We start from the raw sequence: 23,594 nt of genomic DNA on the forward strand, positions 1-23,594 counted from the left end.
ACAGCCCCCCCCCCGTTTTTTTCCAAAGCCTTTTTTTCCCAGAAAAATTGAAAATAATAGTTTGATATAGTTTGGATATCCTACACACTCCCCCCCCCAATTTTTCCAGGGGGGAAACGGCTTTGGAAAAAAACGTGGGAAAACCTGGTTTCCCCCCGGGTATTTTTTCCAGGCCTTCCCATCTCTAAATAGCAGTAACATTTAGTTAGAAACATCCGCTTGTGCACAACAATGAGATTATTGTATCATGAATCTATTACTCCTGATCTATACAGTTTTGCAGTAGTTACCCAAGATGTGAAATAATCTTAGAAAAATCTTTACTGTTCTTTTGGACTTGTTCATACCCATGTCTCTAGTGAAGCTAAAACCAAATCTCTGCAGCTGTGGATATTAGAAAAAAAGGAAAACAGTTCTTACAATTGGATTTAAAATAAAAATAAGTGCTTCAAGGTTAACACATAACTGGCTCCAATGGCTTTTATAAAAACAAAAGGCGTTTCAAGCTTGCTACCCGGTTGACTGTCTTATGCCAACATCCACTACATCAGCATTTGGTTTGGATAAAAACTCAGGGAAGACTGTTGAAAACAAGAGTTTAGAATGGAGACATAAATGCACCTAAATGAATGGCAGGTTCTCAGCAATATTTCAAGATGTATCTGTTTGCAACCATGCCCATAAGGGTTCCTTCCTGGGGCAAATGGCCACTCCCAGTGAGGGGCAGGGAGATTATCATCAGGGGAAAGGGCATGTGCTGTTATTTTTGCAAACGTTTGAAGAGACAAGACATCTAACTACAGATCGATTGTCTCCCCTAGCTGGGCCCTGATAACTTCGGCTTGTGTGTGTGGTTGTTTTGCCTTGATCAAGAATCCTGCCCTTCTGGGTTTCTAGGGCTGGATTTCAGGATGTCGTACTCAGATATCCTGGAGCAAGATCCACATGTGCAATGCTGAAGAGATGGTTGGTATTATAAGCATTGAGGGTGCCTATTACTTTGTTGGAGGGGCTGAGTAGCTCATTTGTCCATTGGGCCTAGAAGGGTAGGTCTCTGGTGCATGCCTTCTCTGCTGAAAACAGGTGATTGGTCTGCCTAAACGTGAGCACCAGCAATCAGTTCTGCACTAGGTGCTCAGATGTGTTCTGTCCATCTGCTCCTGCATACACAGAGCCTTTATATTTTTAAAACACAATCCAAAGCAATACAGTTCCGTGTGTTGTATTGCTGGCATTGAAACACAGTGATAAATAAGACATATATTAGCTTTTCTGGTTTCCTTCTTAGAATGCTGTTTCAGATCCAAATGCGTAATTGTCTTTTCCAACTTCCTCATACGGATTGACTGCTGCAGTTTGGACTAACTGGTTTTCTGCTGCTCTTCTGCGAATTAAGAAAAAATATTTTTGAGTTTCAACTATAAAAGCCATGAACATGTGCACACACAACAAAGGGGAAACTTTTACTAGAGAAAAAGCAATGTTATACTTAATATGAGCTGTATATATATTCTGACAAACACCTATGTTCAACAGGCTGATTCAATTCACTAACAGGGACTGAAAACAATAGAATTTTCAGTTTGCAGATTCAGGTCAAAACTTGGTTCCCTTATATTTTCCCATCTCTTACATTAGGGATGGCCAACGTAGTACACTGTAAATACTGTAGACTCAACTCCCATTCGCCTTTGCCAGTACAGTGGTACCTCAGGTTACATACGCTTTAGGTTACAGACTCCGCTAACCCAGAAATAGTGCTTCAGGTTAAGAACTTTGCTTCAGGATGAGAACAGAAATTGTGCTCCGGCGGTGCGGCAGCAGCAGGAGGTCCCATTAGCTAAAGTGGTGCTTCAGGTTAAGAACAGTTTCAGGTTAAGTACGGACCTCCGGAACAAATTAAGTACTTAACCTGAGGTACCACTATATAGCCAGTTATTATGAATGATGGGAGTTGATGGTAAATAACATCCAGAGGGCACACAACAGAGAGGTGCAGAACAGAGTTATTTTGTATGGTTTAAGAGAGATGCACTGCCTCTAAAACATCACTTACTTTCTTCGGTCCCTCTGCCCTGTGATGATCAAGGTGATAACTCCAACCACTACAAGACCCATGATGACTCCAAAAATTATAAGCCATATGGTGACTGGGGGTTCGTAAGGTGTCGCCAATGTTGGAGGGATACCAACAAATTCCAGAGTTTGGTCATCCAGTTGGAAAGCTTCATTGATGCGTCCTCGAGACAATCTGCCAAAAAATGGGGTGGGTGGGAATCTAATTACAGTGTAAACAAGGATTCACCTTAAAAAATATTTCCTGTCTCTCTACTAAAATGTGAAGCTAGTCTGATGTGAGAAAGCATGCAACATGTAAAAGAAAGAAAAAAGGAAAGGTGAAAAAAATGGCTTAAATGTTTACATATTTCTAGTGTCGTTCTTATCCTCTTCACTATTGTCTCTTGGTTTTCTGCAATTGACTGCAAAGTTGACTGCAATTTCCCCACTTTCAACTGGTTTATTTAGTTAAATCATGGTCTGGCATTATGTTTGAATCCAAGGGTGCCTGCCAATCCGGTATTTGAAATTGCAGTCGGAAGCTGATTTAAAAGCTGAATTTGTATTACCTATGGTTTGTCATTTCCACTGAATTCATGGGAAATTGACAAACCATGTTTGCTCACACTTATTTCTACTGGGTTTATTTAACAATATAGAAGTAAGCCTTACTGAGTTCAGTGGAACTTATTCCCAGATAAGTGAGTGTAGGATTGAAGCCAGGCATATATTGCAAGTCCTCCCCTCACCCAAATATCCCCAATATTCCAGCTTCTACACTCTCGCTTCTTCCATTTCACTTGGAAGCTAATTCCTTGCAATGCAAAAATTTCACCTGATTGCGGCTTCCACTTGAGATTTGGGAACAAAGTCGGTGACATTAGTGCCATTATTGGGCATGCTGACAGTAAAAACGAAGGAGATGCGTGGCGTCACGTCACCTACATGGACATTTGTTGATCTGATGGGGAGAAAAATGTCTTCACTACAAGAATTACAAGCTTGAAAAAACCATGCAGATATTTCTGAATATGCTGTCCTAGAGATCTCCATATTTGTCATGGAATATATTGACTGTACACATAGATTACCTAATGGTTTCGTATACACAGGTAACTTAGGCAAATTATTCAATTAGCCATCAACCCAAACATACATCTTTCACCTGAGAAGTGTCCAACTTAAGTCACATTTTATACGGCTACGAGTTCTTAGCAAGACCAAAGTCGCTGATTTAAAACTCTCATTGCATGTGGCAAAACGTTTTACAAAATCTATGCAGTTCAATTGGTGTGGTTTTTTTTAATGTGCACAATGTATTGATATACCATTTTAAGGGTCTTCCCCCAGCAAAAATCAATGTACGGTTAAGTGTGATGGTGGTCTCCGAGGCTCACAGCTGCCTTATACCTTTTCCAGCCTGAGGGCCACACTCATCTTTTCCCAGCCCTTTGGAGACCACAGCCCAGTGGTGCCTGTTGATACTCTATATTCTCACACAGGCACATAGCTTCCCCCCTCTTCTGCTGATACCTGCAAATCAGCATAGAAGAGGGGGTTATTATCACCCCTCATCAAATGATTGATCTAATGACTGGAAAGAGAGTCTCATTTGGGCTGTATCTGCTTTATCCCCCCCCTTTTTTTGCTGACATCAAAATCAGTGGCGTCTTGGGGCAGGAGATAAAAACTTGCAAACGGGTGGTTAGCTGCACCTGGTCTACAGTGGCTTTGACATTCCAATATTTCAGACAGAAATCTTTGCCTGCTCTACCTGGAAATGCCAGAGGCTTTTTACATGCAAAGCATGTGTTCTACCACTAAGCTATGGCCCTTCTGTTTTCCACTAGCACAAGAACCAGGGCCATCTTACCCATAGATGCTAGGGGTGCAGGGCACCCGGGCACCAGGCTCTCAGGGGCACCAGGCTGAGAGTCCGGGGCCCGAGAGTTGAGTCTGGGGAAGAGCCCGCCCATCAGTCAGAGCACTGCAGCTGGCTATTCTGCTGTGGGCAGCTCTGCACCGTGAGTTCGGGGGCAACCAAGCCAGCGAGACACTGAGGCGGCTGCCCGGCTCCGCCCTCCTGCGCGCCTGGGACTGGGCAACCAGGGGAGGTGCACCAGGTGGATCTTTGCACCCTGGCGCCACATATGCTTAAGAACACTAAAAAGTTCACAGAATTTGCTTCCTCTTGGCTTCTGTAAAAAGTATAATGCAGTACCATAGGGGCAGCTATGCTGTCGAGAATAGACCTGTGATGAAGAAGTGCCTGTCTTGATAGGCTTCCTTTTAGGTAAATTCTGAATGTTCCCAGGGCACTGAAGTATGTGCATTTTCCTATTTTGAAAACTGGTTGTGATATTGTTGTAGTGGGGGAAATCTGGAACTCTCTCAGGTGCTGCGTAGCAATTGCCCACAGCAAAGCTAAATGGGAAAAAAAAGTAACTTACTGAAATGCTATGCTTTCATTTTGGTAGTCCAAAAAGTACTTCCTCATGGCATAGGCAATTGTTGCCTTGAATAAATACATTTCGTTGTCATTCCACGGGTACTGCAAATTCAAAACAATAGTCCAATTGACTTAGGCTCAGTCACCTAGTAACTTTTGAAACAGATGGACTCTGCAAGGAGTAACACTCTGCCTTAGTATGATTTATGTATAGCATACTTTTGGCTAATAAATCAAACATATGATTAACTTCTTGTGCTATATAGGAAAATGTATAAATGGTAAAATTAAGAACTAGAAGCTTAAATCACATTTCTGTTCACAGTGAGAATAGTGTACAAATATCCATTATAATAGAGGGGAGAACTTGCAAAAATGCACATTGTTAGGCAAAATAGCATACAGATAGGTGAATATAAGCAGAAATGCATATAGAAATGGGTCTGAATTTTCATAAGAACTTTTTTTTTAAAGAAATCAAACTAATACAGAAGTCGGGTCAACTGAAAATAAGAATGGACAAATGAAGAACTTAAGAGGGAACCATCCATCTCTAGGGAACGTTGCCTCTGCTATCCTAAACCAATCTAGTCTGCATCACACTTGAAGTAGACTAGTATTCTACTAGTTGCTTTATCTCCATTCCTGACCTTCGGAGTTCACCCCTGTGGTTATAAAGTGCATACCTGTTTCTGGAGATGGAAACAAACATTAAATACAGAAATAAGATGGTAGAGATGTATAGACAAAATACATTTGAAGAAGAGTTATTATTGGGGTCGTGCTGGGCATGTGGAACGCAAAAGAGGAAAAGGAGACTGGGCAATTATTGTTCCCCCCACTATAGCTGGTATTGTTCATTCATCACTGTTCATTTTTGAAAGCATCCTCACCGCTCCCATCCTGAACTGCCTTTCTTTTAACATTTCGATAACAGAGCTTGAAATCATATTTGCACTTGGAGTGACTTTTGAACATTTTACATTACCAGGATATCGATTCTGTGGCCATTTTAAATTGGTTTTTCCCCAACCTGGGGCTCCATTGAGCAATTTCACAGAGCCTGCGGCCCTCCAGATGAGCCTCAGCCAGCATGCTTTTTCGGGCAGTGCTGGGCCTGCAGGGCATCCAAGTCACTGCATCCCTTCCAGCTGGAGGGCACTCAGGAGGAATGCGGCAGGCCCACTGCTACCCGGGAATGATCCACCCTTCCTGCCCTCCCCTAGCTCCAACACTGTGTTCATGTTATTTCATAAGATATCATCATAAGATCATCTTCCTATGGATTTACTCACTGCATTGCTTCCCAGTGCTGCTTTCAGGCTGATCCTCACTTTGATTGCATAATCAGAATCTGGATTAAAATGAAGTAAAACAAACAGGTCTTGACACAGAATTCCAAACTCATTTCCATAACATACACATAAGGTAAAGGTAAAGGGACCCCTGACCATTAGGTCCAGTCGTGACCGACTCTGGGGTTGCGGCAGTCATCTCGCTTTACTGGCCGAGGGAGCCGGCGTACAGCTTCTGGGTCATGTGGCCAGCAAGACTAAGCCGCTTTTGGCAAACCAGAGCAGCGCACGGAAACGCCGTTTGCCTTCCCGCCGGAGCAGTATCTATTTATCTACTTGCACTTTGATGTGCTTTCGAACTGCTAGCTAATGCCAAAAAAAAAGCACTGTTGGTGTTTTGATAGCTTGTGTACAACCACAACATTTATCATTATTATACGGAGATGGTTGTGTGTTTGTTGTGGGTTGTGGGTTCTAGTCATAGATGCCCGATGTACATCTTGCCAGTAGTTTATGCTGCATCCATCAGCAGAGAGCACATGCTGGCGTACAAAGATATTGTAGAGTTTTATCAATGCTAAACACTTTTGTGTGACCTGACCTACAAATTCTCATTACTTCTGAGCCCATCTCTGCCTTGATTTTTTAGAGTGGTTCCATTAATGCTTCACTTCAATCTCCAATCACTGATTTCCTCTGAAATGGACCCCTATGGTGCTGAAGTTTGGTTGGCCTGTACCAGGAGTGCCCTGTGGAACTCCTTGCCCATTGACGTCCAGCAGCGGGAATCCTACCTGCCTTCTTTTAGATGCCTTTCGAAAAATGACATTCAGATGAGCCTTTGAAACATGAATATGTTTTTACCACCCAGTAATTTATGGTGTTTTCATGGATGTTTTTACTGATTTTTTTAATACTGATCTTACTGTAAAATTGTGTTGCCTTCTGCCTTGCTGTATTTTTAATGGACCCCCCTTTTTTGGGGTATACCACAATTTCCCAGCCTTTAAGGCAATGGGATCGATCTGTCTATCCTTGAAAATTGCTGGTGGAGTTGTTGCTTTTCTCAGTGCTCTCCATGGGATGATCGAACAGTGGGGAAAGGTGGTGAAGGCAAGAATCAGTTGTGCACATGCAACTCACACCACCGATGCAACAAGAACCTACATGGAGTCCAGGCTGTATCCCAGCCAATCCGTCTGCCAGCGTTCTCTTTCTCCAGCCACAACCGCAGAGGCTGAAAGTAGTGGAGCAATGGCGTTGCATTCATTGTCTTCTCTCCTGTCACGGACTCTAATGCCTCGGTCCAAGGCCGTGATCTTCCTAAGGCAAGCATGGCCCTATGGTTTATAAAGAAGTAAGCATGAAACACCATCCACATGCATGCTGTTGTGTGACTGCCAAGCCCACAAGGTGGCACCATATAGAGAGGATGGACCAAAATGAAATTCTCAACTAAAAATGAAGCCTGTGTTTTCTCTTAACTCTATATAATGGGTAGGCAAACTAAGGCCCGGGGGCCGGATCCGGCCCAATCTCCTTCGAAATTCGGCCCGCGGATGGTCCGGGAATCAGCATGTTTTTACATGAGTAGAATGTGTCCTTTTATTTAAAATGCATCTCTGGGTTATTTGTGGGGCATAGGAATTCATTCATCTCCCCCCCCCAAAAAAAATATAGTCCGGCCCCCCACAAGGTCTGAGGGACAATGGACCGGCCCCCAACTGAAAAAGTTTGCTGGCCCCTGCTCTATATCCTGGATTCCCCCAGCTTTGCCGGGTCCTGCCCACCTTTCAATCCAATAGTGTTACTGTGACACCTGGTGGTCAACTTCTTTTTTGGTAGTGTCGCAAAATATTATCCAAGCCAAGTGAGAACCTTGAAGTGACCACCTATCAGCTGATAGGCAGTCCACCAGATGGGCCGCATGACTGAGTTCCCCTGCAGAAAGCAGGCTTTACATTACAAACTATCAACTATATATGCTTCTGACTTCCAGCTATTTAACAATAGGAACAATAAAAAGTCTCTCTGCATGTCTGGCTGCTGAAATGAAGGATGCTTGTGAGGTGGGGAAGCCAAGAGTGGATCTCTGTTATTCTGGTGACAAAAACAAACTCTTGGACAAAACGTGTACTCAGGGGTAGCTTTACTTTAAAATAAAAAGTTAAAATCTAAGCATACGTCTGCCCCACTGAGCCAGTAGGCAAACATGTGGCTCCAGTTAGTGATCTCAAGAGATCTAGTATAAAAAAACCCAAAGTGTATGCCGCAAGCCTGCGAGTCTGCCCACTCCTACCATAAGGCATCTGGGCAAGAGGAGGAAATTGCAGATGAGAGAAGGTTTAATTATTCTCTTATCATCTGCTGATTTCTCTGCTGGAAGCTAAGTCCTCCCAGCTCTGCTTTGCAAAGCAGCCCAGATTTTCAAGTGGAGGCAGACTGGGGTCTAGTCCATCTCAGAGTTTCCCCTAAGGAGAAATTTAAATATAGGGCATGTTTTATTTCCAAGTTTTATGCAGTATTTTGTTACCCCAACTTGTCACCAGCTGCTGTGGAATTAGTAATGTCACATTTGTAAAGTTCATCTGTGTGGCCTGCAGCTTTGCAAAGTGCTTCTTGAAACTGGAACTGGTAAATTGTCCTCGTGTAATATCTAGGGAGGGAGAGAGAGAGAGAGAGAGAGAAGGGGAAAGGGGACAAATCATTTGTCAGGGCTTAAATCAGGTATACGTCAGCAACAACAACAACAAAAAAAATAAATCACCTGAGTTAATCTTTATTCAAGGAAACAAACCACAGCTCGGGCCTAGTGGTCTCAGCACCTGGACATTGGTGAATTACACATCCCTGTCAACACCTGGGGTTTTAAACTGGGCAATGGAGAATAATGAAGAGATGGGGATGCAAATGGAATGAGTAGAAGTCTAAAGGCAGCTGTGTTATCCTTAATTTAGGAACATAGGACGCAGCTGTATACCAAGTCAGTTCATTTGTCCATCTGTCTCAGTACCATTTGCTCCGACTGGTGGCAGGTCTTCAGGGAGGTGTTTTTCCTAGCTCTGTGTGGAGCCCCCAGAAACTGAGCCTGGGACCTTCTGTATGCAGGTGCTGAAGTGAGAACAGAAATTGCTAAGAAAGAGCTCTGGTGGTTGAGTGTCAGCTGAACTGGAGACAAAACAGGCTGACCAAGAAACTGGGGCGGGCGGGTATCAGCATGATCAGGGAGAATTCAACGTTGTAGAAGTACAAAATAAAAAAAATAGCCTTATGGTGGCACCACCTCCATAAATTGTCCAATGAGGACTGGGCATGTGTAGTAGCTACAGAATGCTGAGTGTCAGTTAGAAAACAAAAATGCTTAAAAGGGAGAGGGCAGCAGAATGTTTGCTGAAACCCTGAACAGGAGTCTACCGCATTTTTCGCTCTATAAGACGCACCAAACCATAAGACGCACCTAGTTTTTGAAGGAGGAAAACAAGAAAAATAATATTCTGAATCCCAGAAGCCAGAACGCAGTGAAAGCAGGAATCCCTCTCGCTGTTCTGGCTTCTGGGATAGCTGCGCAGCCTGCATTCGCTCCATAAGACGCACACACATTTCCCCTTACTTTCTAGGAGAGGGAAAGTACGTCTTATAGAGCGAAAAATGTGATATTCAGAGGATATGCTGCCACATTTTGTTGCCAGACCCACTCTTTGTATTCTAAAAAGCAATCTATACAATAGCAGAGGCTTTTTGTTTGTTTGTTTCTTTAATAACTAGTAAAATGTAAGAGTAAGGTAAAATAACAGGAGTAAGGGGCTCATTTGACATACCTTATGAAAGAGTAGTCATTGGCTACATGGAAGAGAGCTGCAGGGTCACAGTATTCCTCATCGTGGGGCACCGGTTCCACTACACCTACTATCTCTCGCCTGCAGAGAAGAAGAATGTCAGGAGTTTCCATCAGTATTAGAGAAGGAAGTGAGGTTTAAAGGCATGCACATCTCCAATAGATTGAAGTGTATTGAAGCAGCCCTCCTTTACAGCAGTACTTTTGCCAGGACTCTGAGGTACATTGACTGTTAAGGTGTTTTGTGGGAACTTCACCTCTCCCGTTTGCATTTGACCTAACTGTGTTGCTTCTGACTGGAATTGTTTTATTTGTTTTTTAATAAATTATTCTACTTTGTATTATTGTAACCCACCCTGGAACCTTCTCTTCTAGGTCAGGTATGAAACAAACAAACAAGAATAAAGCTCAGGGAGCCATCAGGCCTGCCTGATAAACTTCCTTTACTTACTAGTTTCAAAGCACTATAAAAATTCATAAGAACAAGGGGAATTGGCTTGAATTGTCTTGCCATTTTTTTTAATGATGAAAACAGAACTTACTGGACTTCCTTGTATTTGGAGTTCCTCCCCCCCCCCCCAATCAATGTACGATATCCATTATTTGATTTGGGAATTTGACTTATCAACAGATTTTTAATAAACTTGTACTTGCTTCATCTGCCACCATTTCTTCATCCATTGTTCTTTTGGAATTTCACCGGAAAATACCATCCACCTCCATTTCTCTAGCATGTAAGTGAAAGGCAACGTTCCAACAATAGTGAGCGCTTGCTTCAGCAGGAAATTTATATCCGTCTCTGGAAAAGAGCACAGCCAACTGACAGGATGTAGAGAGAATTTAACTCCTGAGAGCTGCCGACTCAAACTTTCATTGCAGTTCTAATCCTGCAAAGCAAAGGCTGGCAAAAATCACCCCCAATCCCCTCAACGAAGCTTCCATGCTTGGAATGAAGAAGTAGCATTGCCTTGGTTGGCTTTTTGCGTCTCCATTCCTCCCAATTTCTTTTCTTTTTGAGTACAGTGTCTTTTAGCTTCCTAGCCTGAAGGCTGGATTTGCCTTCTTAACTATCATTGTAAGGCACTCTGAGAAAAATATTTGTGGTTGAAGAGTGCAGTAAAAATACTTTAAATAAAAATAAATAGGAATACTGGCCCTTGTGGGTGTTATTGCTTATCATTTGATTAAAAAAGGCTGTAGGGGAACAATTCACGAAAGCTTAAAATCGTGCTTAAAATGCTTTAAACAGATATATATGTATATAGTTTTAATTCTATCAGTGTTTAATTGCATTTAAATGATTGCCTTTTCTATGTTTTTAGCAGTTCTTGTTTTTAATCTGCAAGCCATGAAGGAAAAAGGTGGAGTATAAATAAATATATGATGATGATAATGAGGATGATACACAGGGAAATGTTTAAAAAGCAACAGATAAGGGTGAGAGGTTAATAATTTGCCAAAGAACAAATAATTAATTTCAAAACACAAACTAAGCAATATTGTTATAATACTGAAAATGTTTTGAAATCTACACTTTATTGAAGTATTGCAAATTGCTCCCAATATTTTTACTACAGTCGCACTGCTTTGTTGTGAACATTTTGTACCAAAATGGCTGACATCAACATCGTCCTGACATAACCAACTCACCACTGTCTTCTTGAAAGGTGGGCTCCAGAAGGCCAAGAGATTTCAAATGTTTGGGGGTGGCTGCAGAAAGGGACATGATCTCTCCTACAGCTTCATGGAAGCCTTCGTTCGCACCGCTTCTTAGCAGATAAGAAAGGTTGGCATAGGCCATATCGTATTCAATGTGCCCCATTTCATGGTGTGCTGTCAGGAAGTCATCCATTGTCACTTTGGTGCACATCTTGATCCTGCAGACAAATGCAGTTCAGACAAAACTGCATCAATTTTTTGGGTAATGCTTGGATTGGTTGTCCAGAAGAATCAGGTGTCCTCACGATCAATTTACTCTTTCATGGGCAAGCTCAAAATTGGGCTCCTAATGGATTTTAGACCTAGAAATTGCCGTTCTTAGTGGGTGGGTGAGAAAGCTCCTACAGTGCACTCAGGGCAGATTAAAAAATACTTTCTTTGCTGACATGTAGTGATTTTACTGCTCAGTAAGCATAGATAGGTTTGAATCTGGGTTTCCCACATCCATATGCAAACCCCTTATCTCCTTATCATACCATTTCTTTATATTTTATATAAATTGAAGGACAACTGTCATATCAGAGCTTATCAATATGTAGGGAAGCTTGCAGTCCTATAAGCACCTGTGTTTTCATTTTCCTGTGGTCTGTATGCAAATGCCCCATGGGAATAAGCAGGGGGAAAATCTTAGGGCCTTCCAGTACCTGTAGTCTCCTTTCCCCATATCCCAAGCTGTGGGGTGACAGACAACTTTCCTGCCATCACCGGGTTCCACAAGCATAGAATTGTTCCAGAAACCTTCGGTCATTTCAAAGAGTCCAACCGAGACGAAGAAACTTTCTGCAGCTTTAAATATGGTTGTTACATTCCAGTTCTGAAAAAAAAGTCAGGATTTAGGCATTAACTATTATCAATATCTTAAAGGCTAAGCGGTATCTTTTTCTATTTTATTACTATTCTAGTTTAAAAGCCGCATTGGCTTCAGCAACCTCCTGTTTTATGCAGTTCTCTGGCTCAGCTAATCTGGTGAGTATATAACCCTTTACAATGATGATGATGATATGATGATGATGATTAATTTTTAATTATTTATACCCCGCCTATCTGGTATTTACATTAACATGGTCAGCAAATAGCCATGGCTTGCCTAGAAGTCATTACTCTTGAGTAAAACATGTCAAAGAATTGAGGGGCAGGAGGAAAAGGAAAAGGAAGAGGCATAAGAATGTATTAGAAGACATCAACCATATGAGTCTGGCTTAGCCATAAAAGCAGCAGATGCCATGCACAGCTCTAAAGGAAAGTGTGACAGTTACACAAGATGTACATGCAACAAAAAGGTTGTAATTTTGGATACTCTGTTCCATTTCCTCTCCCACCTGTTTTCTGTTTCCTCTCCTAACAGTCAACCAGCATTCTGTGGTCACTGAGCCTGATCAGGCTTCATTGGCTAGGTTGTTGTTGTTGTTTGAGGGGAGGGCAAATTCTCTTAGCAGGAATGAGAAACCTATGGTCCTCCAGGTGTTGCTGGACTACAAATCCTATCATCCCAGACCACTGGCCAAGCAATGTACCTAATAATAATAATAATAATAATAATAATAATAATAATAATAATAAATAATATTCTGGCTGGGGATGATGGGAGTTGGAGACCAACAACATCTGAAGGGGCATAGGTTCTCCATCCCTGCTTTGAGGGTGTGTTCCCCAGATGTTTTGTATTTTTGCAAATTGTGGGGTTTCCCCAGTACTTTCCTCTTGTAACTACATAAGCATCAGCACAGAGATATACTATAAAGACTAATAAATGCTAATGGCATAGTCATAAGACCATGAATTTGCCTTTCAGAGCTGAAGTCCAGGGTGAAAATTCATGTTCCTAAACTGCAATGTATTAGTTTGAGCATAATCAGTTGACAATTTGTGCATATCCTACCTTCTCCACCATGGCGGAAGATACATCAATGTTTGGTTTATTTGGATAAGGAACCATTAAGGGGTATAAATTTGTCCAAAACCTACCCCACATGTCACCTTCAACAGAAAAGGCAGAATTACAAATAAATGAAAAAATTATAAGCTGCAAGTTGGGTCCTAGAGAGACCCATGCCTGGCTTTCAGTGCAACAGCCATGGCTACTAAATCAACATTTCCATACCAAGTAAATGAGCAGGAAGACATCCATTTGGGTCAATGCGGTCTGAGGTATAGGTCCTCTGGAGATTATGCCTTACATAGGCATGAAGCTGCTCATACAAAGGTTTGATCTGGAGAGAGAAAAAAACACAGAGAGGAGCTCTATTTAATTTTTCACATTGGGTGTTATTTCATTCATGTTTCCATTTTGGCGATCTTGAAAAATAATCCCATTTGTATCCTGCCCTTCCTCCCAACAACATGGGGGAAAGTCGGTTAGGGTGGAGCATGGCTCAGTTTCACCCAGTGATCTTCATAACTGCTGCCTTTCCTTGTGTGTGTTAATGATTTGCGTGATTCAGAGATAGCAAACTGACTAAAGTCATATTTTGAATGAACCAGGCCTCTGTACAGAAAAACATAACAAACCAAAAACGAAACCCACCCCACGCTCCGAAATGTAATCTTACTTCTTCAAATGTACGCTCCACATCAACAATCAGCTGGTCACTACTGTACTGATACTCTGCTGGAAATTTTATTTCATAATCTCCTCTCCAGTAAGCTCCATAGTCAGCGTAACCTGAAAAGCAGCCAAACAATCAGTCATCATAACCAGATTAACATAAAGCACATTTTGCAGGCTCTGATCCAATACAACTCCAAATTCATGCTGGCAGTGTTAAAATATGTGGAGACCTCTTTGTGCCTGTTAAGGATGATATATTATACACAATAATCAAATAAGTCCCCATTTGAAATATCATGGCCCTGGGCAAGGATAATGAATTGTTAATTGTTGTTTGCACTGTGTTATGTCACTCTGAACACATGATATCAAGGTTTAAGTTTCCACACTTTTAAGAACAATATGGAAAAATAGGAGATCAGACCATGACTGGTTTAGAAAGCATGTCATCATATTAATTAAGACGAGGGTTGGAATAAATGACCTTCCAGATGGTTAATGGATCTGAAAACTGCTGGCATATTTTCTGTTAGGTAAATAAGAGATGATACGTTGTCATGGGAAAGAAATACTATGCTAATGGATTTTAATGCCCAGCAAATATCCAAATGGGATTCCCCTCTCCCCAATAAGGAATGGGGTAACCCAACTTAGTGCCTGTGTGAAGAGGTCAGACTCAAGTTTTGAGCTTGGAAGAGGAATGAGTCAGAGAAGGGCAGAGTCACAGAACTGAACCCTTGCTTGTTCCCCTAGAAAGCTGTTGTGGGATCACTGGATTTGGGATTTGTCTGCTGAAGTGTTAAACAATGCGCCTCCATCTATGCTCAGCCTGTATATTTGCAGATGAATGACAATATTAGAAAATGCTATAAGCCTTCTTACAGGAAACTGAATGCTGATAAACGTTGCACCCTCGAAGATGATTTACCGATATATTATATTTTAAAAATTATATCCTGAACTTCTAGTGAAAAAAGAAAACCACTCAGGGTGGCTTACTTCTAATATATAACAATATAGTTTGACAACACAATATAAAACAAATTGCCAAAAAAGAAAAGAATATATACTTGGAGAATTGGGGAGTATGTAACTATATACAAGCCTAGCAATCTATGAAAAGGAAGAATAACTGAGGTATTCAACAAACTTAAAAATTCTAGTGTGCAGCCTCATCATATGCCACTGTAAACATGGCTTCAAGTAAGAGAAATAATTTAATTTCCTGCTGGTGATCACATGTACATGGGGAGCCATTTTCGTGAAGTGCAACTTACCATTTCCTCTTGCAACCTCATTCTTCAGTTGGACATAACTTTCATATAAAGGCCTCATCTTCTTGCCAACATCAGCTCTCCAGCCTTGCCAAGCCCATAGCCTTTCTAAGTAATTGGTGCTGACAGCCATGGTTTCATCCAAACCTGTCACCATAAAAGCATACTACTGAAGCAGAAACAGTGCAGCAGATGGACAAACAGTCTGCCCTGGTATGACACAGCTTCCTATATGGAAGGACCACACATTACATGGCAGCAAAGCTGGACATGCCACCAAGTGTCCTTTCCGTAAGGAGCTGCAGCCAGCCAACCCTCAGTGATGGAGATACCTGCACGAGTAGGTCCAAAAACACATTCATCCCAATAAAAGGTTGCAGGTTTAAGAGTTCAGTGGATGTGAGAGGCAAAAAAAGAGAGAACAGAGATTTGCAGAACATTTGAATATTCCAATTTATATGTGTATGTGCAAATCTCAAAATAATTACGAAAATGGAAATAGAAATAAAATATAACTCAGCAAAGCGGATGGGACCGACCAAGTGTCCTACATACCTGCCCACTCTACCATCAAGGTACATACTGTTGACAGGCAATTTCACTTAGCCCCTCATTATTATTTAATTATTACTAATATTTATTGAATTAATACACTGCCCTATATCCGGAGGTCTCAGGGCAGTTCACAGAACAAAATCACACCTAGATGCTGGCATTTGACTAAGTTTTCCTCAGTGTAGACCAGTCATAGGCAAACTCAGCCCTCCAGATGTTTTGGGACTACAATTACCATCATCCCTGACCACTGGTTCTGCTAGCTAGGGATCATGGGAGTTGTAGGCCAAAATATCTGGAGGGCCGAGTTTGCCTATGCCTGGTGTAGACCCATTGAAATGAATGAACTTGACCAAGTTATAGCCATTCATTGTAATAGGTCTACTCTGCGTACCACTCTGCATCCCGCCAGCTCTTTCCCTGTGGGGCTTGCCAAGTCACTTCCTCATAGCTGCCCCCTCAGTCTATGTCCTCCCTCTAGGTCACTGGGATTCTCACCCTATGTTCTGCCCCAGCTCTCCTACTTGGTTCCACTTACATTGATACACCAGGTGGCCTTATGGAGAAATGATGCTTATCATGAAATACAGAATCCCTTTCTCATCAGTTTTACTATTGTTTCAGCAGTAAAAAGGTAAAAGGTAACGGACCCCTGGACGGATAAGTCCAGTCAAAGGCGACTATGGGGAGGAGATGTTTGTTGTTTATACCGTACCTGGTTCCAGGGGAAAACACTGAAAAGGATCATCTGGTTTGCACACAGTCCCGGTACTATAGATGGTACTCATTTTGTTTAAAACAGCACTGAGCTGCAATTTAAATAAGAAAACTATTAAAAAGAGATCACAGCACTGCTTTATTTATCCAAAAGGGGGCAGTGGTGTAGGTTAAGGTTACCAGATGTCCCTGTTTCCCGGGGACAGTCCCCGGATTTACAAATCAGTCCCCATACAAAATCCATTGAAGTTGAAAAGTGTCCCCAGATTCATTGGGGGAAAAATCTGGTAGCCTTAGTGTAGGTGGGTCAAGGATTTGAATGTGCAGATGTTGAAACACTAGCCCTGTGAATAAATTCAGCAGGGCTGTAAGCTGATGATTTATTTATTTTTTACTAGGCAATTTGCTAACAAGCATGATGGGTAGCTTGAAACAAAAGGAACTCTCTTCCACTTTCCTGCCTGGATAGAGGTGGTTCGTTCTTACAACAAATAACCAGGCAAGTGGCTTTCTAAAGGACTTTAAAAATACTAATGGAAACATAACATGCGGTGACATGAAGAGTTATAGCCCCTTGCGCTTGCACACCTCTCCATCAACTGGTTTGGCAGAACCGTTTTGCCAGCGTCACTCAGCAGCCTGTGCCTGTGGTCTTCCCACCCCATTCTTAGCTCTAGAATCAAAGCTGACAGGGAAGCTTGCCTCATTGTATTACTTCAGATACAGAATTAATCCCTCTGACTCCTCACTCCTAGCTCTATGATAGACCATAACCAACAGGATTGCTTGATCCAGCCAATGGGAAGAATAGCAGGGGAACTGCTGAAAGTCACAGTCCTTTTACCAGTGTGTGTGTGTGTGTGTTACAAAATAGCAGTGGTAATGTTGTTTTAAAAGGAATGGGTAACAATCTATCCTTCTGACAGGAAGCAATAAATGCCTCATTGACAACAGAATCCTGCACGTTACTCTGAAATCCCACAGAGTTCAATGGGGCTTGCTTTCAGGTAAGTGTGTTTCAGATCGCAGCCTAAGGCTGTGATCCTAAGCACATCTACCTGAGTGTAAGCCTCATTAAATACTTTGATAAAAATTATATATATTGTTGTATGGCATCGTGGCTTACAGGTGATAGCAAAAGAGCCCTAAGAATCAGTTTTGGTTTCTCTCAGTTTCCCATTCTTAAGCAGGGACTGCACATTAAAAAAATAAATAAATAAAATTAAGGAAATTATGGACTGAAATAGTCATTTTGCAAACTGAAAAGTACTTGTTTGCAGTTTTCCAGCATGGTTTGTCATGAATGTGTGTAAGTTTCCATAACAGCACATAGTTTATATTACCAGAGAATGAATTAACAACAACAATTATTTTGTAACCACCACGTAATGAATTGCTTTCAACAGGGACGTTTAGCAACATACTTGGCCTTGTTTTTCTTGAGGCAACACAGATGACCCTTTGCTCTGTAGAGACTGAAGTTGGAGTCTGAGAGCGTAATCAGAAAAGTCATCCACATTGAAACGGCTGGCATTTTGGGAGACTTCTTCATAGAACTCTGACCATCTGGAGCCCGCTGCGTTCTGGAAAAGATCCATTTGAATTATGGATTATACATTTGCAGGAAAGTGTGGCGTGCCTGGAATGTTGGAACAGATGAAGGTCCATAGCCTGGGGGGTAGAAAACCTCTTTGCCTGCAGGAGGTCACAGGTTTAATCCCTGGGATCCCCAGGTAGGCCTGGGGGGGGAAGCACTTCCCCTGAAACCCTGAGGAGCATCTGCCAGTCAGCACAGACAGAACTGAGCTAACTAGACTGCCTCAAAGCTTTTGTAGGCGCAAACAGTATTGAAACTGAGATTGTGTATGACTGCCCCTATAGCGTCGTGAGCACAAATCATCACGAATGTGCAATAAATGGAGGGGCCCTGGAGCACAAGTAAGGTCTGAATCTCTGTGTTTGTTAAAGCTGATGTGTCACTTCTTTTAAGCGATAAAAGAGTTGCTGTTAATCTACTGCAGTCTCTGGCATTCATTAAGCAGGGTCAAAAGAGTGTCCTTTCTGGGCTAAGCTGTCCTTTGTTCCTGGCGAAGTGTAAAATTATTCTCTGCCTTTCTCTTGGAACTCACTCTGCACCTTCCCCTACCCTCCAACATTTCTCCAAAGAAAATTGGGACATCCTATTCCATTATTATTATTATTATTATTATTATTATTATTATTATACCCTGCCCATCTGACTGGGTTGCCCCAGCCACTCTGGGTATGTTTCCAACACATGTAAAAACACAATAAAACATTAAACTTTTTTTTTTAAAAAAACTTCCCTATACAGGGCTGCCTTCAGAGGTTACTTATCTCCTTGGCTCGAGGGTCACATAACTCAATACCCTCCAACATTTCTCTGATGAAATCAGGGATGTCCTAAGGAAAAAACAGGACATTCCAGGATAAAAAATCAGAAACTGGGACAGGCTTCTCTAAATCCAGAAGTGTCCCTGGAAAATAGGGACATTTGGAAGATCTGCCTTCCTCTCGGTCCCATCTAGAACTGCTTATTATGCCGGAATTTTTATACTATAAAATTATTGGTGTTGACAGAAAGGGAGCCAAAATATTGCAATTGAATAACAAGGAGAGAGGTCTGTACATGCTCAGGAGACTCCTTTTAGTTTTACAGGAGTGCATTGATCTTGCTGTAGAAAGCATTAAAAACCCCTAAAGGGCTAGCTGCCACTAACAAAGATAGCCCAATGATCACTGAGCATGCACAGTAGCCATGGATCACTACTTATGTTGCAGGGTTGCCATATTTTGAAGAACAAAAAAGAGAGGATACATTCGCCAACTTCTACTTTGAACTATGGATCGCTATGACAACCACCTACCCATGAAAAAGAGGACGTGTCCTGGAAAAAGAGGACATGTGGCAACTCTATGTGTAAGTATCAAGTGTTCCAGATGTGTGTTGGATATAATTTCCAAAACCAATAAAGATGGGAAGAGAGAGAAAGATTCCAACCTCTGGGTCAGCAGCTGATGCATGAATATATTCATTTTTTAATTTATTAAATTTGTATATCGCCCTTCATCCAAAGATCACAGGGCAGTTCACAACACAAAAATACAAAATGAGAACACAAAGTGCATAATAAAAACAAGAACAAGAACAAACCAATAACCCCCTCTCTTACAGACACTTTATTCTATTTATTTATAAAATTTGTATGTGTGTATATATGATTCACTGAGCATAAAATCAGTGGCTACAAGACACAATGACTATATTTTACCTCCGCTGTTGGAGGCAATAGGTCTCTGAATACTAGTGGCTGGGAATCATAGGCAGGAAGAGCACTGATGCTACCTTCAGGTTCCCATGGGAATCTGGTTGGCCACTGTGAGAACACAGAGTCTGGGCTAGATGGTCCTTTGGCCTGACTCAGGACGCTTCTGTTAGGTTTTTATATTGAAATGGAAATTTGTGTTGCTAAACATGTAGGTCATTTCATTAGCAATCAAAACAGAGGGGGGAAATGTGCCAAACAAAAACTGCTCTATGTCAAATGCAGTCAGAAATTCCAAGGTAAAGGTAAAGGGACCCCTGACAATTAGGTCCAGTTGTGACCGACTCTGGGGTTGCGGCACTCATCTCGCTTTATTGGCCGAGGGAGCCGGCGTATAGTCATGTGGCCAGCATGACTAAGCCACTTCTGGTGAACCAGAGCAGCACACGGAAACGCTGTTTACCTTCCCACCGGAGCGGTACCTATTTATCTACTTGCACTGGTGTGCTTTTGAACTGCTAGGTGGGCAGGAGCTGGGACCGAACAACGGGAGCTCACCCCATTGCGGGGATTCGAACCTCCAACCTTCTCATTGGCAACCCTAGGTTCTGTGGTTTAAAGCAGCAGCACCCATGTCCCTCAGAAATTCCAAACTGGACATTAAATTGGGAGATCCAAAGCTGAAAGCAGAGGGACTGTGTTCATAAATAGCAGCACCCATCTAGTGAAATGAATGTCAGAAAACATTATTCCCAGAATAATTTATAAAAGAATGACTGGGACTCGGCTCGATTTAAGAGAGAAGGCAGCTATCGTGGTCCCTATTTATTCACTGGTGGCATTTAACTCATTTTACCACATGGTCTTAAGATGGCTTCTGGTTTTAGATGGATATATAATGGAACTTGTACAGTGATAACAGGCTGAGATATAGCCAGCCACCACTGTTTGCTGAAAACAGATATTGGAAAGGAATCTTCACACTATTCTTAACAAATTTCCAAGGGTAAGAGATGTTTGACACACAACTTAGCAAGTTATTAAAAACTCATTCCTATTGGAAGCAGTGGAATGGGACTCATTTAACAGCCAATGGCTCACAAACTAACGCGAATCTTATTTTAGTGAATTTGCTCCCCCCCCCCCCAAGACTAACATTTGCAGGATTGTGTTTGACTGCTGCTGAGGTGGCAACTTAAGTTTTATCATTAGAAGGCAAGAGGCACAGACGGGGCAGGAAACTGTAGCTGAGATCCTTCTCGAAATTTGAGTAATTACGGTAGTTTCTCTTCCAATTCTGGAAATGACACAATTCTTAAAAAAATAAAATAAAGTTCTACCTAATGATTAATAATAAACAATAATTTATTTCTGTTGCCCATCTGGTTTCAGTTTCAATTCATGCAAGCCACAAAACAGGCATATTGGCAAAATACTCAGTCACTATATAATGTTTAAACCCACCCTTTTTATTATTATTATTATTATTATTATTATTATTATTATTATTATTATTATTATTATATTTCTACCCCACCTTTTTCTTCATGGAGCTCAAGGTGGTGTACAAGATTCTCCCCCTCTTAATTTAATCCCCACAACAACCCTGTGAGGTAGATTAGGCTGAGAGGCAGTGACTGTCCCCAGCCTCCCATGTCCTAGTCTGTCTCTCTTCTCTCTACTCTCTACACTACACTGGCATCCTGCCTAAATAGGCTTAGTCCTTTATTTCATTCACCATTCCAACTTATTTATAATACTGTATATTGTTTTATCTTTCCAATGCTTCCGTTCATTTCCTAAACACAATAACAAATGCTAGTCAAAGGTACCCACCATCTTTCTGGCATTCTCGTCCGTGATGTTGGTGTTATAATTCCATGAAGCAAGTGAATTTTCATAAGACAGGTCTTCTGCACGGGCATTAAATTGCATCAGAAAATCTGTAGCCTCTTGAACCACATCCCCTGCTACAGTCTGAAGAGCCAAGCTCCAGATAAGGCAGAGTTGGGCCAACATAATTCCTCTTGGGCCAAGAAATACCAAATAAACGAGGTTCCTTCAAGAAGGCTTCCTTATTAGCGCTTGTCTCACCAGCCTTCAGATGTAGGTTGGCTATGGGCAAAGAGGCAGAATCCTATCTACTGGGCATTTTATACCTTTAAACTAGCAAAAAGGCAGACCCTAGGATAGGTGTGTAGGTATTTGTTTTTTTAAAAAAATAAAAAATTAAGTATGCAAAAGTGAATAATTAACTTTGGAGAGGCATAATTACCTGTCGTGTTTTATGGCTTTCTTTTGAAAGGCTTTTACTTATAGTTAATATTTCCCCAACATCCTGTCAATGATAACAGCTAGTTATCAGCTGTCCTGTCAGATTTTCGGAGCTTGGGAAACTTGCGAATTTTTACAGATATCTGAGAACATGTTTCAGAACGAGAATAAGTCATCTGCAGCCAAAGATTGGGCTTGCTCCAATATGTAGACTTTAGCATCATCACAACAGACCTCGTCACAGTGGACTTGGCTGTGAGGCCTCCTCCAGCTTGCCCTCTCGTCCTTCTCACCATTTCCTCTTTCCTCTACACAGGGGTGGGGGGTTCTCTGGCCTAGGGGGGAGAGTAAGCCTCTCTATTCAGCCCTCAGGCCACTACTCCTCCCCAGCTCACACTCCTAACTGCTCTGCTTCTTCCTCAAATGCTTGCGCTTGGAAGGAATGTATCCTTCAACTGTGAAACCCCCCCCCCTCTGTGTGTGTGTGTCTGTGTGTGTGAAAACCTTTGACTTTTCCATGACTAGAATATGGCCTACAGCTCAAAGACAGAAGCCACATCTAATGATGTTGCCCCCTTTTGGCCTCTTCACACCCTTCACCACCACTGGTACATAGCCCCCAGAAGGCTTCCTGTGAGGGAATGCAGCCCTTGTTCTGGAAAAGCTTCCCAGCCCCTACTGTAGACCACTCCCTTGCTTCTTCCTTTGGCCTGCTGTGACCGCTGACTCCTCTTTTCCTAGACCACTGATCACCTTCAGACCTTTATGCCAGCACTACTGATTGGTGGCACCAGAGCTGCACACTACCTGTGCTTTATCATCACTTCCAGTGCAGGGCAGGGGCGTAGGAAGGGGGGCGGGGGGGCAGACTGACCCGCGTGCCCTCGCTGAGGGGGGTGTCATTCGGCGTGCCGCCTGCCCTCGACTCCCAAGCCTACGTCGGGGTAAGGGGGAGAGCTGTGCCGCTTTGCCAGTGGCATTCCGCCTTTGTTTTGACAGCTTGGGGGAGGTTTGGGAGTCACGGGCGGTGCGCCAAATGGCGACCATGGGCTGCTCACTCCACCCCTGGCTGCAGGGCTTGCATGCCGCTCCGGGTGCCTGAGCAGCTATCCCACACCTGGGAGGGCACCCTCCGCGCCACGCACCATTTAGGAGCGTGCCCACGCTGGGCTTATGCTCCGTCGCTGGTGCAGGGATGGGGAACCTGTGGCCCTCCAGATATTACTAGATTATAACCTCCATCATCCCTTCTGTGGAATGCTTTCCTCAGGAAAGCCTGCTCTTCACAGACATTGCCATATTTCTGGTGCCAGCTTAAAATGTAATTCCTCTACTGTCAGACATTTGGTAGAATGTGATGGACTGATTTTTAACTATCAGCCACATTGGTTATTCTCTCCCAAAATGTAATACCTTGCTTCTCAAACATGTTAGCAAGCATTCCCAGTTGACCCATTTTGCATATGTTCTAGGAATCTTGTGAATTAGGATCATTATAAAGTGGCAATAGTGCATCTCGGCAGATTTACCCAGTAATTTACACTCACAGAAATCTTTAAACTGGGAATATTGTTTATTGCACA

At 42.3% G+C, this 23,594-nt stretch overlaps 1 protein-coding gene across 1 annotated transcript; it reads right to left on the bottom strand.

Moving 5' to 3' along the window:
* Nucleotides 1-97: 97 nt before the first annotated feature.
* ACE2 (angiotensin converting enzyme 2) lies at nt 98-21,935 on the bottom strand. The gene is made up of 18 exons (XM_083612272.1): nt 21,574-21,935; nt 17,875-18,033; nt 16,449-16,542; nt 15,182-15,325; nt 13,906-14,018; nt 13,458-13,566; nt 13,236-13,333; nt 12,001-12,170; nt 11,288-11,514; nt 10,292-10,436; nt 9,621-9,719; nt 8,336-8,458; nt 6,970-7,142; nt 5,803-5,861; nt 4,509-4,609; nt 2,894-3,019; nt 2,057-2,251; nt 98-1,384 (listed from the first exon to the last, which is right to left on the bottom strand). The coding sequence occupies exons 1-18, from the start codon at nt 21,754-21,756 to the stop codon at nt 1,285-1,287; spliced, it is 2,418 nt and encodes an 805-aa protein (XP_083468398.1). The 5' UTR covers nt 21,757-21,935; the 3' UTR covers nt 98-1,284.
* Between the last annotated feature and the right edge of the window lie 1,659 nt (nt 21,936-23,594).

The sequence above is a fragment of the Podarcis filfolensis genome (genome assembly GCF_964270895.1).
Source record: "Podarcis filfolensis genome assembly, chromosome: 4".
NCBI lineage: Eukaryota > Metazoa > Chordata > Lepidosauria > Squamata > Lacertidae > Podarcis > Podarcis filfolensis.